At 35.1% G+C, this 17,287-nt stretch overlaps 1 protein-coding gene across 4 annotated transcripts in view; it reads right to left on the bottom strand.

The window, feature by feature from the left end:
• The window catches only part of TOPBP1 (DNA topoisomerase II binding protein 1), a 79,853-nt gene that overhangs the window by 26,045 nt on the left and 36,521 nt on the right, over positions 1-17,287 (bottom strand). For 3 of the 4 annotated variants that reach the window (XM_082392616.1, XM_082392615.1, XM_082392617.1), the window contains 10 exons: positions 16,012-16,298; positions 9,527-9,700; positions 9,325-9,434; positions 6,615-6,738; positions 5,875-6,021; positions 5,655-5,757; positions 3,875-4,067; positions 2,205-2,425; positions 1,186-1,352; positions 834-945 (listed from right to left, as the gene is read on the bottom strand). In XM_082392616.1, the coding sequence (XP_082248742.1) occupies positions 834-945; positions 1,186-1,352; positions 2,205-2,425; positions 3,875-4,067; positions 5,655-5,757; positions 5,875-6,021; positions 6,615-6,738; positions 9,325-9,434; positions 9,527-9,700; positions 16,012-16,298 (1,638 nt within the window). The remainder of the gene's footprint in view (positions 1-833; positions 946-1,185; positions 1,353-2,204; positions 2,426-3,874; positions 4,068-5,654; positions 5,758-5,874; positions 6,022-6,614; positions 6,739-9,324; positions 9,435-9,526; positions 9,701-16,011; positions 16,299-17,287) is intronic. The other variant, XM_082392618.1, reaches the window with a different exon arrangement.

Here is a 17,287-nt window from a genome sequence, read left to right as displayed (position 1 = left end):
AGGGCCACTATTAAAAACAACCATTATTTCTTAATGTTTTCTCTAGGTCAAGCTGTCATATTAAGTTCTTTCCAGTAATGTTCTTAACTCTATAGGGCTGCTTTGTTCAATACAGTAGCCACTAGCCACATGTGGCTACTGAACACCTGAAGCACAGCCAGCCCAAGTTGAGATGTGCTGTGCGTGTAAAATATATCCCAGATTTCAAAGACTTAGTAAGAATAAAAGGTAAATTATCTCACTGATATTTTATACTAATTACACATTGAATATAATATTTTGCATATACTAGGTTAAATAAAATATATATTTAAAATTAATTTCACCTCTTTCTTTCTTCTCTTTAAAATGTAGCTCCTAGAAAGTTTACCTTTCTAGTATGTTGCTTTCAAAATGGTGTCAGATGGAGAGCCTGACAACTAGTGGAATAAGAATGTCACATGAGGAGGAGCTCCTGTCTGGATGTCACTGTACCTTCAACTTCATAAAAATGTAGTTTTAATCATATTTTAAGTCTATAATTCCATTGATTTTGTCCAAGGTTTCAACAATGAACAAACGCTCAAAGCAGCACAAGATTCTTAAACCTTAATGGTTGGTTTCAATTTAAATCTTTAAATATTTAAATGCTATGACCCAGTGACTTTAGATTTAGATTAGAGCTTTATAAAATCAAAGTTCTACTGGTGACTCAGTGTATGGCCTGAGGCAAGTTACCCATCTTTTTAATCTCAATTTCTACAGCTTACAAATGATATCAATAATTAGCTACATTTGACTTCCAAATAAGGTTACCATATGGGATATTTTTGACCTAAGTAAAATACTTGTACCTAGTTTTTCAATCAGATGACAATAATCAATACGTTCTTGAGGATTCAGAGATGACAACTGAAATATGTACTGTTTTTTTAAGTCTTCGTGAGTCTCCTCTATCGTTATAATCTGGAATGGAAGAGTTTATTTTAGAAAAAATTAACATTAAAAAAGTTATCAGGCCTATGGTTCTTTTATAGTGACATTTTACTTAGTCTTCTGAGTTATCAAATATAGAAATAATAATAGAGTGCAAAGAAATGCAGTTTTCAACATTCGACGAACCCTTGATATTGATATCAATAAATTCTGAATGCAGCATAAGAGCAATATCCAAAAGCCTTACCACCAAACTAAGGATAAACGAACCTTTTCTCTAGGGTGTGGAGCCACAGGTGGGTTGGCTAGGGGGAAGGCAATACTGGGGGCTTGAGGCGTAGGGATCAGGTGGCTGTCTTTTATTGGAGTCTCCAGTTCTTCAGAGATCGGGTGTTTTGGGGCTTCAGTCACACATATGTTCTCAGGATCACAGACAGCTGAGGGCAATAAAATGCTGCAGTGTGATATTATCCAAATACGACTAAGAACAAAGTCTGGGAAATATTCTCATCTGTCTTAGCCAAGATGAAATTAAACACAAATTCTGGAATGTAAAAAGTACATCCAAAAGAAGTAACCTATTTCTAGAGCTTATAATTAAATGCAATTAGTTAGCTTTAAAAGGGCAAATGGCTTATCTGTGGGTTTCCCTACCCCTTTCTTTAAGTACCACGCTCTCACCAGTAAAATGTAAACAAAATTTTTAAAATGAGAGCAATTCTACACCTGAAGAAAATCAGAAGCAGAGATAAATCTAAATATCTAGTATAGAGAAATAATCATGTGAAAGAGAAAGGGGGGGAAAATGACCAATGATGAGAGATGGGAAGTATTTTTTTTTCAAGGTAAAGTCCAAGGAAGAAAAAAATAGGGAATTCAGAAAGAAACACATACAACTCCAAATGTAGGTATGTGCTGGGTGGAATTCAGAAGAAGACTTAAATGAAAATAAGATGACTGGAAGAAAAACCAAGCATTAACTACACAATGCAAAAAGGACTGGAAAAATGTACGGGGAAAAAAATGCCTAACCCTAAATTTCCAAATTTAAGAATCAAAATACATTTTTCAATTTACTGATAAATTACCTCAATTTATAATTATTTTTCTGACTTCTTAAAGTTTAAACCCAAATCTAAGGTTTGGGTTTACACTTAAAACATCTAGTGAGTTTTTCATTTGCATGTACAATTCAGAGAACCACAGTAACCACAGGTGCTTATCTGTTTATTGTCAAGAGGTCAACATGTACCTAATACAAACAACTAAATAGATTTCTTTCTCGTTACCCTGTTCAGCAATTTCTGAATCATGTAAAGGCTCCTGGAAAGGAGAATCCTCTGATTTTTTAACGTCAGCCTGAAGCTCAGAGTACTGTGTGGGACAACTAGGCCACTGCAAATTGCTGGCAAGTCTTGCTCTCTCTTCCCTGGCTGTAGGGTCATCCCAAATGATCTGTTCATTTTGGGAGGGCTCTGTGTTGACATCAGGTACTGTTTGACGAGACTGCCTAAGGAATAAAAGTCACAATTTTAGTAACGGATAGCCATAACAAAATCCACACTCATAAATTCTGTAAGTCTTGTAAATTGGTGGTTCACCTTTATATGTCCACCATCTAGCACATAGTAAGCACTTGAAAATACTTATTGAATAAGTGAACTTCGGGAAATTTTTTACTTTTAAAATGTTTCTTCCAGAAACTTATCTGTTTTACCTAGAAAATGAAACACATATTTTGACTGAATGTCCATATATTTAAAACTTCAAAAGGGGAGTTTACTGTCAAGAAATTTTAAAAAAATTCTAAATGATTACTGCTTTTAAAAAGGGATTTCTCTTAATTATATAGGCTTAGGGTAACGTGGTAATGTTTAGAAACCTGGTTACTTTGCTGACCAGTCAACAGTTGTATTTTTATCACTGGAAATAGGAAGAACTATAATTACACAGGAAGTGTACTATCTACAGGCTGCCTTAAAAGCAGGTCCTTTTGGCTACTGGTAACCAAACCTCCCAGAGTCTAAGGTAGAACAGCCTTACAGTGAACTAGGGTGAAACATGTTTTATGGTATAACAGTAACAATTCCACTGGAAAGTAAATAGAATTCCAATATCTTCCTTCAATACTGTGTATACTGAATATTTCAATTCCATATATATTCAGTGTATACTGAATATTTCAATTCCATATATATATGGAATCTTAGTAAAAATAATTTGCCAAAGCTGATGGTACTCCCAAAGTGTTCATTTGCCTCAAATACAAGGAAGATGGCCTTTTATTCTCAGAGCGTATTTATTTACTCTGACTTTGACACAAGATTTAGGCTCTCTAAAATGATAAAACATGATCTGGTCTATTAAACAAAAAAACATTTTTGCTCAGCACTCAGATAAAAGAAATAGCCTCATGAAATATACAGTTAATGTAGATAAATGCACAGTTCAGTTAATTCAAGATATAAGTACCATAATTCATTAAACAGTTAGAGATTTTTCTATCAAGGAAAAGACGAAGTTATTCTACTGAATTTATGTCACATCACACTAAGATCTGTAATCACCTTCCCTAGAAGATAGATTTATAAAGAGAATACAAAACGCATGTAGTTCCAATAAGAAATAACTGCTTAAATATATATATACACATATATATATGCACTTACTGTTTAATAACAATATTATTTAATTCTAATACTAAGAACTGAGGGGACTATCCATTGAATCCATTTCAAACAAGGCAAACTGGATCTTAAAATCATTTCTTTCTCAGGGGAGATAATAAAATGTATTAATCATGCCTCGCTGGAAGCAGTTGCTTCATATGGAATAAACCTCTGCTTCCTGTCCCCAAGTAAGAATTCTAGAACTGCCTGGAACAAGAGAAGGAAGAAGGAAAAGTTAGGAAGGAAGGAAGGAAGGAAAAGCTATTCTGCCATCAGCGACAGGTACGGACCTCAGTGCCTCTAGGACTCTACTTCGTCCGCTGCGGGCAGAGCGAGCGCTGTCAGGGGTTGAAGAAGCACTGTTACAACCACTTCTTGAAAGGGAAGCCCTCTGCCCTTGGGGTTTCACTAGTGAAGTTGCAGACATTATCTCCTGCAGCTGCTTTTGAAAGTTCTCTCTCATCTCCAAGGTCTGTGTCAGAGCTTGAAACAAACACAAATACACCAATCAAGGTAAGTTTCTCCTTTCTATCACACCCTATTCACATTAACTATTTTGTCTAGATTTGGTTGAACATAAATTTATTAACTTGACATTTATCAGATACTTACTATAGGCTATAGTAATGTTCTAAGACTATGAATCCTGCAGAACATAAAGGCAACCCTTACTACAAGGACTGTAGAGGAAATAATCAGGAAGCCCTTTGCAGATACTGTGCTAAGACCCACAGTCGTCACCCTTTTGTAGAGCTCCCTGCCTGCTTCTGACCCTCTCATGTTCTGTACTACACCGAGGTACATTACAGTCATTTATGATTTTCCCCTATGGTCCTCAAAAACACAGACCACAACATACTTATCTTTGGTTTCCTTGTAGACTAAACATTGAAGTAGGTACTAAATAAACATTTTTGGAATGAACAGAGTAGGACTAACTAAACAGGTAAATCATAGACAGGGAAAGCTATGGTAGGGTGAGAAAAATAGAAAATATTAATCCATTAAAAAGAGGACACCTATAGATATAAGGTTATTCAATGCTGCACTCTTTATAACAGCAAGAAATTAGAAATAAACTACATTCACATCAAAAGGAACTGGCTAAATAAAGTGGGCCATTCATACTGTGAATACTATACAGTTGCCAAAAAAAGGGAAAATGACTGAAAAAGATCTTATGTACTAATAGACACTCCACAGGTAGAACTGTTAAATAAAAAGATCAGGATCAAAGTATAAAACAGAATATAAAATAGTTCAGTATTTACATATTTTTTTAAAAGTGGGGAAGGAGAAAGCTTATTTATTTATTTTTGGCTGTGTTGGGCCTTCGTTGCCGCGCACGGGCTTTCTCTAGTTGTGGCGAGCGGGGGCTACTCTTCATTGCGGTGCACGGGCTTCTCATCGCAGTGGCTTCTCTTGTTGCGGAGCATGGGCTCTAGGCGCGCGGGCTTCAGTAGTTGTGGCACACAGGCTTAGCTGCTCTGTGGCATGTGGGATCTTCCTGGACCAGGGCTCGAACCCATGTCTCCTGCATTAGCAGGTGGATTCTTAACCACTGCACCACCAGGGAAGTCCCAGAAAACACGTTTGATTGTACGCATAAAACAGCTCTAGAAGGTTCCATAAGAAAATAACATCAGAAGGGTGGGAGAAACTTTTCACACCTCCTTCTGTACCTTTAAAACCATGTGAATTTATGTTAAAATATATTGTGCACATAATAAAACTTTTTGAAAGTCACTGAAAGGAACTGAACCAAAGGACAAATGTTTAAAAAATTACCAACTCCACCTACCTTTAATAGAATAGGGCTGTGTCACACTAACTCTGTAAAATACCTAGTTCCACACATTTCACAGGTTTCACACTTAAATCACTTAAAGCTTTGTTAACTATTACTTAATGACTGTCACGGAACCTCAATTCAATCCTCAAATATATGCTTTACTTGTATTCAGCAACATAGAAAAAAACTTTTATTTGTCCATCTGATGCAAAGGAAGCATTCCATATTAAAGATACATATTTATAAATTTTTTATGTTCGTAATTTAAAATATTTTACCTCCTTTAGAGTCATTCCTTCCATTTCCATTTGATGTTGCTGATTCTTTATTACTGATGGTCATACTGTCTATATCATTTTCTTCTACAGGCAAATGATCTGGCTATTGAAGGAGAAAAATTACCATTTCTCAAACCAAACCCAGTATAAGGTTTCATAGCAATATATGATTGTACATTCAGCTTAAAGAGGGGGTAAATGTATCATCCATATCATCTACCTCATCATCCTTCGTTGTCAAATCAGCTGAGAGTAGTCGGTTATTACAAAGTCTGCCATCTTGCACTGCACTGATATCCAAGCTCATTTTGGGATTATAAGTATGTGGATAAAGAGATTCAGGAAGATGTTTATACTCTTGGGCACACTGCAATACAATGGTGTGCTTTAAAACAGGACTGAAAAAAAAATCTTAGCAAATAAATGATGTTAAGTAGAATAAAGACAGCCAATACATTATGTTCTAAGATGGCAAGAGTCCACAAAATTAAAGTTTTGAAAAGTAGTTGACACTTAAAAATTCCATCAAATGACAAATTGTCCTCACTTTTTAAATGTCATGTCCACTAAAGTATAAAATCTAATTCTATTTCTATGCTTTTGCCAAGGTATCTATCACATTCCAGGCAATACCCAGAAAGAAAAGGAAAGGGAAGAAGAGGAAAGAAAAGAAGCTGTATTGGCATGCTAAATTAATTCTCCTCAAATTATTATAAAATTTTCTTTCATACCATTTTTAATTAGCAAAAAGAATCAGAGAATCTGAAAGAGTACCCATTAAAGACTCGTTAAGCATTTAAGGATTAAAGATCTTAATTTTTTGATGCCAAAGATGTGAAATGTGTAATTAACTAAGGTTATCGAACTTGTTTACATACAAAGAAATGGGTTTGTGCCTTGAAATACTGTTTACATGCATTTTCATTTAACAGGGAGGGGAGGGAAAAAAGTATGGCTTACTTCTAAAAGCCAGTGCTCTGAAACAATGTGTATTCCTCTTTCTTTTACAGATTTATACTCCCGATTAGTGTCATTTGGTCTCCCTTGATAAATGAAATGAGTCACTGTCTCATCAAAACTCCACCTGAAACAAGCAAACACACAAAAAAATGAATACCTGAGAGAAATAACTACATTCGTTTAAGATGATCATTACTGTCTATAAACAGAATACTCTGACCTTCACAAAACTTTCAAGAACCAGAGTAAGCAAAAAACATTAAATGACAGGCTCCACTTTCATTGTCAAATTTTATACATATATCTCTAGGTATATAAATGCAGATATATGTTTAGAAGGATATTCTTGAAAATATTACTTTCCTTTGTATACTTTTCTAAATTTTCAATTTTCTTTTATAATATCATTTTATAAAGGTGATATAACAATAAAAGTATTTTCAAGTTAATGAAATGGCAAAGCATCCAATCTGTCCTCCAGTTGCTGGCAGTCACTATTCACTGTATATTTGCTCTGTGCCCCATAACACACTGTGTACTTTACAGAGCATTATTTCATCCATTCCTCACAACAATCCTAAAACAATGTATTATTTTACTCATTTAACAGATAAGAAAACTGAAAGGCATGGTTAAAGTAACCTGTTCAAGGATATTCAGTGAATAAGAGGCAGAGCCAGTTTCGACTTCAAAACTCACACTCTTAGCTATTACATTATGCTCCTGATTTCTTTCCATTTAATATTTTCTTGATTATTTTAGGAAAATAATCTAAAAAAAGTAAAATATGTCATCCTTCAAAAGATCAAGTAAAAACCAAGGAGGAAATAAAAATTGTAATTCTAAATGTAATCACCAAAATAAAGGGAGGTTTCTCTTTATGGATACCTAACATACTTCCCATTTCCTAAATAAGAAATATCTCTGAACTTTTTTTTTTTTGGCCACGTCGCTCGGCTTGCGGGATCTCAGTTCCCCGACCAGGGACTGAATCCTGGCCACGGCAGTGAAAGCCCAGAATCCTAACCACTAGACCACCAGGGAACTCCTATTTCTGAACTTTTTAAATAGCCAAGTTAAACAAATTAAGAAGGAATATTCCCTCCTAAATTATATTATAAACATTCTATTTCTCACTGCCCATGTGTCCTTAAAAATAATAGTGAAAAACCCCTTGCTAATTGAATTGCCAGTCTTTCTAATAATTGTTTCTATTTCTGCTGTGAGGTAAAACAGTAAAATGTAAATAAATTATCAAGATAATTTTAAAAAAAAGGAATATTTTTTGCCTGAATCATCTTGGTTTACTACTACCCGACTCCACTGTGATAATACAAAAACTGTGCCTTTTAGTCCTTCAAGAACAGACCATCAATGGTTGTAGACAGTAGATGTAGGTAGATCAGGAGTTGGCAAATTTTTTCTTTCTTTCTTTCCTTCCTTTTTTCTTGGCTGCACTGCACAGCATGCAGGATCCCAGTTCCCCGACCAGGGATGGAACCTGTGCCCCCAGTAGTGGAGGCTCGGAGTCTTAACCACTAGACCACCAGGGAATTCCCAGGACTGGCATTTTAAATCTTATAGAAACACAAGTCCTATATGTTCCTTTTAAATCTTACATCAAGTCCACATCCAAACAGAATACCGAAGGAAGCATTCAATTTTGACGAATATGAAAACTCTCATAGGGCTACTGTGAGAATGAAATGAGATAATACTTGCCTCATACTAAGCGCTCAGCAACTAGTAATAGGTAATATAAATATAATAGTAATTGTATAATATTAGATAATTACACAATAATTATTATAGAATAATATATCTATAGACAATACAAATAATAGTTATAATAAGTAAGAAAGCTTTACTCTTCGACAATAGATGAATTAAACACTAAGGTGCTTATAACTATCACAGACCCATTTTATTTTTACATTCTCCTGATCTAATTTCTTTATTAAAAAGAAAGATAACTGAAGTGACTTACCAAAGGGAAAGATAAAGCTAATCATATTCCTCAAACTGTTACTTGTAAAACCAATCATTATGCTATCTATGAATGGCTGAAAATAAGTGATCAAGAAAGCAAGCACCACAGACAGTGGAGGAATACAATCAATTCAGGATTGGCCAGAATAGGCAAGGGTCTCTCATTCCCTGATACTGATGCCATTTATGCTAGAGACCTGTCTCTAGTTTGGCTGTAAGGTTGAGAGTGGATCTGATAAACTATGCCTCCAAAGTAGTAAAAATGATAGCAATTCAAACATCCTCAAAAAGACACTTTTAATTCAGGAGTGCTGCAGTACTTAGTACTACTTACAGAAAGGCTCTAATTTGAAAATCACTAAGAAACATGCTTAATGTCAGACCTAAATGTATTACTAGACTATAAACTCCTTGAAGACAAGGATTTTTTTCTAGATTATACTGATTCATGGATCCCAAGTTTTTAGAATAGTGAGTGGCACAAAATAAGTTCTCATATATTTGTTAAACATGCCCTAAAAACAAACTTGTAAGAGTGAATTGATATGGGAGAGAATATTTTAAAAGGATGTGCTAAATTAAAAATCAATTGGAGAGATTTTATAGATAATATGACAAACTAAAAGGCAAAATAATGTTTTTTGTAGATGCTCACAACAGTTTTAGGTTTCCCTATAAATTTAGGCCGTATCACCAACAAAGAGAAAGATGAGCCAACTACCTGTAGTCTGCACCTAGAGAGGCTGCAATCCCATTTAGTTCACTCTGCCTCTTACTGAGTTTTTTACTAACACATACCACTACCTTGTGAAGTGGCTTTGGAGCTTCTTCCTGCCCATGGAAAATAAAAGAAACAGATCAATCATTATTGTTTTAAGTGTTTTTTATCTAAAACTTCCTTATAATGAGAGATTTAATTCTACCTTTTCTGACTGGGCACCTTTCAGTTGAGGGCTGGCAGAAAGAGCGACAGTATTTCGAGAGCTATTTGCCAAAGCAACTTTCAAGTTTCTGACAATGACTTCTGAGAGTGGTGTACTCAGTTTCCTTTTCTGCTGGCTGGGACCTCCTGGAGTTTCCAAGGCTGCAAGTGCATCCTGTATGTATGGAGGGGGAGAGGGAGAAAGGAAGAGAGGAAAAGGAGAGAGAAAGGAAGAAGAGGGGAGAGAAGGGAAGAGAGAGAAGTAAACAGAATAAGGAAAGAGGGAGAGAAAAAGAGGTAAAGAGAGAAAGGGAATAATCCTCAATATTAATTGGATTATAGCTTTAACCTCCTCCAGTTTTCCTCTAAACAACAATAAAAAGACTGAACTAGTATCTATTATGAAGAAAAAAAATTTCATACTGTCCAGCAAATTAGTTCAAAGAGACTGACAAGCTTACATTTTCAGCAGCACTTACCACATTTGTCTGATCTTAGAGTTGAAGTTGGTTAAAATTAATGATACCAAAAAACAAAATAAACGAACAAGTAAACAAACAAAACACACAGACGGAAACAAGTAAGCAAGGATGGATATAAACAAGACATGAACTATAAAGGTTAAAAAGTTAGATTGAGCTGAGAATTGTGAAAAATCTTCAAAGGTACAAAATGTATTCCTGTTCCCAAGCCACCCACAATTCCCTCGTGAGCAGAGGCCACTGCTGTGCAGGGCTTGTGCTCATTCTCTTTCCCATCTGCATAGTATTCCATGCATACAGCAGAAGGTATTTAACCAGTGCTCAACTGATGAATATTTAGATTAACAATCTTTTGCCAGTATAACGATGTAGTGAATAACCTTGTACACACACATTTTGCACACACAAGAATAAAGGTAACCATTTAAGCAAAATGTGCGCACCAACACTGACATTCTCATGAGCAAAGCGTTAGTGTTTCCCAACATGCTTGACAGCACAGTGGGTAATCAGATTTTTCTTTTTTGCCAATCTGATAGGTTAAAAAATATATCTGCATGCTTTAATTTTCCATCCTCTTATACTGAATGAGATTAAACATCTTCATGCATGTATAATATTTCTATTCAATTTTTTGTGACAGATATCTCTTCCTATCCTTTGCTTATTTTCCCATTAGGTTATTAGTCTTTTTAAAATATCCACTTGCCTAAATATATCTGTATATATTTTTATGCACATATATACCCACTATGATATGCACATATTTGTTCCCAATTTGTCATTTGTCAAATTTTTGCCATGGAGAATTTTTCCTAAAACAAATACTTTTATTGCATATTTATAAGATCTGCATAGTTGAATGTAGAGAATTTTTTAATGCTGTCAAATTCATATGAATCTTTTATTTCTTTTGATATTATGTTATAGTTAGAAAGGCCTTCCTCACAACGGAATTATTTAAAAACAAACTCACTCTCTCATGGCCTGTTCTAGTATTTTTATGCCTTCCTTTCTTGTACTTAAGTATCGGATCCTCTGAAATTCATTCTGATGTAAGGTTTGAGGTTTTATCCTAACTGTTCTCTCAGATGGCTACCCAGTTGTCTGATTTGAATGTCCCCTTAATCATATAATGCATTCTTCTATCTATGGGGTGTAATCTTCTGCATTGATTTGATTATTCATGTAACAATAACACACTGCTTCAATTACTGAAGCTTTATGTTTTAATAATTTAGTAGGGCTAGAGCCTTCCCTTAATTATTCTTTTCAGAATTTTTATACTATTTCTGCTTACATTTTAAATAGGATCTATATTATCTTTTTAGATCTTTAGGATGTTTAATCTTTTTTCTGAGAACATGGTAAGGCTTTCTATTTGCAAGTTTTTGTTTTTTGTTTTTTTTAAATTTCTCTGCAGCATTTAAAAGAATTCTTCATATACAAAAGAAATCAGAGCTCCCACACCATGTCTACCTGCCTTCTGCACCTATGCCATGAGCACTGCTTTCCTTCTGGTACTTTCCCCCACTTAAACATTAGATCCCAACCCCTCTCACTAATTCTCCCCTCTCATCTGCACCATCAACTGGATGTCTACTGATCCATCACGTTGGCATACAGTTATTTCTTCCATTTTAAAAACAAAACAACCTTCTTTTGATCATACTTTGCCCTACAGCTAGCACCCCATTTCTTGATTCCCCTTTACAGTAAGACTCCTCAAACGCATAGTTTATAGTCAATGTCCCAAACTCTTCCCACATTCCTGCAGGAACCCACTTGCTTCCACCTCCACAATGTCATAATAACCGTTATTGTTAAGATCACCAGTGTCCACAATGCCAAATCCCGTGGTCAACTTTCTATTCTCACCTTTGTTGATCTTTCAGCAGCATCTGATATAGTGAACCACTCCTTCCTCAATACTTTCTTACTTGGCCTCTAAGACAATCTCTAGGCTTTCTCTTCCCTAACTGGTGGCTCCTCTCAGTCTCCTTTGCTGTTTCCTTCCCTAAATGTGAGCCCCTATGGGTGTTCCTTAGACCTTTGGCTCTTTTCTTCTTCTGCTCTCTTGGCATCTCTTCTCATATGGCTTTAAATATTACCTACAAACTCGGATCTACAAATTTCTTTCTCTAGCCCAGACCACTCACCATTCCTCAAACTTCAGGCTTTATGTGTAACTGCCTATTTGACAAAAGTACTTGGATGTCTAACAGGCATCTCAAACTTTATGTGTCCAAAACACGAGCTCTTGATCTTTAGGCTCCAATCCCAAAGCGTTCTATTCAACTCAGTTGATTGGCAGCTCCATTTTTCTAATCTCAGACCAAAATTCAGAGAAGCCAAATTCTAAACATTTAAAAACTCACCATGTATTAGGGAAAATTGATTGAGAATGATCAATATCTAGACATATCCTTGTAAAACGATTAGACTTTAAAAATAAAAGAAAAATCCACATGGCTTTCAGGCAAAAAAGAAATAATTTACAAAGACAACATAATTAGATTGGCATTACAATTTTCAAAAACAACATACATAAAAGCAAGGTAGCAGTGGACCAGCATTTTCAGGAAACTCAAGGGGAAAAAAAAAAAAAACCAAACCAAGAATAGTACATCTGAACAATTTGTTGAAGAATCAAGGCCTTAGTAAAAGTTTTAAAGGTGCAGAACTTCATTCCTACCAAAAGAGGACAGGGAAGCTTCACAAAGGACAGACAGTGAGCATTTCATATATTTAAATGCAGAGTTAAGATTAAAACAAGGGTGAGGTCCATGGGTTGAAGAATATATAAACATTTTATTTTCTGACAAAGTAGACAAATGTAACTAAAAATAGTGGAAGAGAGAAAAGGTGGAAACAGAATAAGATCACTGACTGCAATAGAAGCAGTAAGCAGGGGATCTAGACATAATTTAAAACTGACATATAAAAGGTTAAGAAGAAGGGGGATTAAGAACACTATAAGAAACCATGAGAATAAAACAAACTCTTTCCTAAATACCAAAAGGAAAAAAAAAATGCAAAGAGGACACAATAACTGAAGAAACATATAATAAACATATGTAAAACATAATCACAAAGCAATTACAATATATGACAGAAATGAGACCAAATACAATATAAGTCATATTAAATGTGAATGGGCTTAACCTGCCTAACTGAAAGATTTTCAAAATGGCTCAAAAAGCAAACCCAACTCTATGCTGTATACAGGAGACCCACTTAAAACACAGCAATCCAAAAAGGCTAAAAATGAAGGAATGCACAGATTTATAAGGGAAATGAAAAGAGTAAGAGAGAAGCGATTGAAATCCTGATACCAAAGTACACTTCAAGCCAAAAGCATTAAATGAGACAAAGGACACATTCCTACTTACATAACAGTTATGAATATCTATGCACTAAGTAATACAGCAATGATCTATTCAAAACAAAAACCACATCAGATGCAGGGAGAAATAAAAAACACACCAATATTAGGAAACCTGAAAATACCGCTTAGTATAAGAGGAGTTAAATGAACAAAAAATAGGAAAGGATATAAAAGATCTAAACAATATAATCAATATGTCAGACTTTTATCTATAGAGAGAAAACCCTGATAAAGAATATATCTTCTTATCAAAGAATGTTCTCAAAAATCAAAGAATGTTCTCAAAAACTGCTCATATATCAGGGTACAAAGAAAAGATCAGTAAGTTCTGTGAAGTAGAAATATTACAAACAAAAGTCTGATCACAATGCAATAAAACTAGAAATTAAAAATGAAACAAACAAAATCCTTCCATCTGGAAATTAATGGAAACTCTACATATCTGAGTAAAAGGTTATGTGAGTATTCCTTATACTATTTTTATTTTGCAACTTCTCGTAAGTTAGGAATTATTTCCAAGTATAATGTTAAAAAAAAAAAACTTATAATACTTCTTTGGCAAGGATGGGGAAACTGGGTGCTCAATACACTATTGGTGGGAGTATAAACTGATACAACCATTTGGACAGCCTGTCAGTCTCTACTGAAGGTGAAAGATGACCCAGCAATTTCACTTCTAGGTATATACCAAAAAGCAAAGCATGTATACATATTCCAAGAGACATGCACAAGAATGTTCACAGTAGTGCTATTTGTAAGAGCAAAAAACTAGTAACCACCTAAATGCCCATCAACAGTAGACTGAATATGTAAGTTGTGATATATCCATACACTGGATTATTATACAGTAATAAAATCAAGGAATTATAGTTAGAGGTAGCAACATTGACAAATCTTCTAAACAAAGGTTGAACAAAAATAGACAGACTCATAATACATGTTATGATTCCACCTATTTAAAAGTGAAAAACAATCATAACAAAGCTAGTGTTAGACGTCAGGAGTATTACCTTTGGGGAGGAAGGAGGAAGAAGTGATGGGAAGGGGGGACTTGAGGAAGATTCTATAGCATTGGCAATGATCTCTTTCTGAATATGTATTGTGTCTTCCCAACTGTTAACACTAATGTTTCATTTACCAGCACATCTGTTGTACTTTTCTGGATGTGTGTCAATTAAAAATTAAGTTAAATAAGGGGTGCTTTTTATTGTAAGGCCTAATGTATGTTCAATTTTGTGATCCATATGGAATCATGCGCCCTTCTGTTTTCAGAGAAAAAATTCAAAATACTATATTACATCAATTTGAAGAACCACTTATTATAAGATGAAGAACTATTTTATATATCACAAAAGACAGAAGAGAGAGAGACACTGCTAAATACACTATGACTAAACAATGAAACCTTTAAATGTGTTTTGTACCTTCACTGAGACTATTTCAGAACCATCAGCTTTTCATTGCAAGGTAGAAGAATGGTCTCAATGACTAGAAATACTTCTACTATCTTCTTGTCTCCTAATATTATTTCACTTACTATTCAAAGAGTCTATAAGCTTTGAGACCTTGGAAATCATCTAGATATGCTCCATGATTTTACAGACGGGGATAATGAAACCCAAAGAGGTTGACTCGCCTTAAAAGGCTGCAAGAGGAAAAGCAGAGGCCTGACTCTAGATCTTGCAGTTCCCAAACCAGTGGTTTTCCTCTACTTCTTAAGGCACAAGGAACAGTGTTAATCACAGCACAAAATGTTACTTCAGAAGAAATTTGATCAAAGATTTAGCTTGGAGAAAACTGTCCCGGGTATCAATTTACATTTATTTTCTGAAGATGAACAATCTGTAAACTTTAAGTCTGCTCCAAAACATACTAGTAAAAATTATTAAACTCTATGAGTAAAACCTCAATAGATAAACCATACAATAATTTTGCAAACTCATGGATAAAAAAAACATGGTTTGAACAGCCATTTGAAAGGCCAAAAACTACTAAAGGAATAGTGAAGAAATTATCTTTGGGGAATGAAAGGAAACCATTTGAGAAGCTTGAATTAGCCCTTGATTTGTGAATGAATTTTTCAGAAAGGGAGCCATACTCCAGTGCTCAGAAGATCAAAGAAAGATGCACACTTAACTCATCTTTTTAAGGGAAATGATTGAAAAGTAAAGTGATAACAAACATTTTCAGAAAGAGCACCAGGTGTACTCCTAGAATCAAAACATAAGTAGCAATGTGTTTATGTTATTTTACAGTTTATGAAATTATTTCATCACATAATTTCACTTAATCCTTATGATAAACCTGTAAGTTTTCAGAGTAAGTGATACTATGCTCTTTGTACAAAAGGAACTAATGCTCAGATATGTTAAATGATCTGTGAGTCATACCGTTCATGACAGATATAGGACTTGAATCCAGATGTCCTGATTTCACACTATATATCTCTAGCTGTTACCTCAACCCTGGATATATGTAGGGACTCAATACTAGGCATCTATTTGCCAACATTTCTGGAAGTTACTACTACAAACTTCAGAGGTGATGGAGAACTTGGTGCTTTACTTTATAAGCTATAGAACTGTTATCTCCAGGACCATTTTCTATAAGCCTTACCTTCACATCAAAGGAAGGCTTGAAGAGTTTGTCCTTGGACAGAAACTTTGATGGTGTATCCAGGCGTAATGAGGGCTCCTTCTGAAGTGGTTGTCCTGCTGCAGGGGAGACTGAAGCCTGTCCGGAGTGCTGTGAGATCACTGCACGGAAAGCTTTACTCTGAAAGCGGTTCATATCTAAAGGTGTAACGGCTGTTTTTCTGTGAGTTTCCAGGTCTGTGACAGGATGCTCTGGAGTATCTGGATTTAGATTCACCCCGTTTGTTGTTTCAGTTTCCAAACTTTGTTCTAGAGATTTAAAATGAAAAGAAACAAATGTGAGCCACTAATGTCTTTTTGTGTCTAAAGAGGCACACAAGAAGTGATGTTTTTACATCTTATTGTGAGTTTTCATGTGAATTCTCAAGTATACTTCAAACCACAAAGTTATATACCTACTTTCAAAGAAACAAAGCAGACAATATATTAAAATATGTGTTGAGTTAGACAAGTACATCAACTGAAACAAATAATTAATGAAATTAGATTTCCTGTTTCATCTTGTTGTAACTTGAAATATTCTCAATAAACCTCATAATTTGCCCAAAATTATATAAATAATGTCATCTTAGTCAATGGCAGAGTAAAAAAGAAAATCCCAATTACATGTACTCAGAGTTAACAACTACGGTCAAGTTTTTGGAAAGTGCTTAATGAAGTTTTGATATTACTTTGCCTGCATTGTAAAATTTCCAGGTTGTCTAGATAAAAGTAGTAAGTAATAGCTTTGAGAAGCTTCCCTGAAGTTTGCACAGGGATGCCATCATCATCTTACAAGAGAGGCTACTGTGTCCTCCCACCCTGCCTCCTACCTTTTTTCAACATTTAACAAATACACTTATTAGACGGCTGCTCCGTGCCAGGCCTAATCTAGACAATGAAAATATATAATGCACAAGACACACGTACTCCTTGCCTTTTCAGAGCTTATGGTTTAGCGGGGTAACATGAAAGTAAACTAGAACGGTAACACTGGGATGAGAGCTACAAAAGGCCAGGATGTTATGGCAAGACAAAGGCCATACTTGGTGAGTCAAGGAAGGCTTTCCAGGGAAAGTGACATCCAAGTTGAGAAATGAAAGATAAGGAGGAACAGGCAAGCATGAAGCAGGCAAGAGATGACATGCAAGAGATAACATGCAAAAGCCCAAAGATGAGGAATAGAGAGCACTTTACTCATAAGATGTGTCAGTGTGAGCCACTGAAGGAACAGTAAATGGGATCTAAGCTCATTAGAC

Source organism: Balaenoptera borealis, assembly GCF_965194805.1.
Source record: "Balaenoptera borealis genome assembly, chromosome: 5".
Taxonomy (NCBI): domain Eukaryota; kingdom Metazoa; phylum Chordata; class Mammalia; order Artiodactyla; family Balaenopteridae; genus Balaenoptera; species Balaenoptera borealis.
Note: the sequence above shows the minus strand (reverse complement) of the source record. Positions and strands in the feature narration are given on the sequence as shown.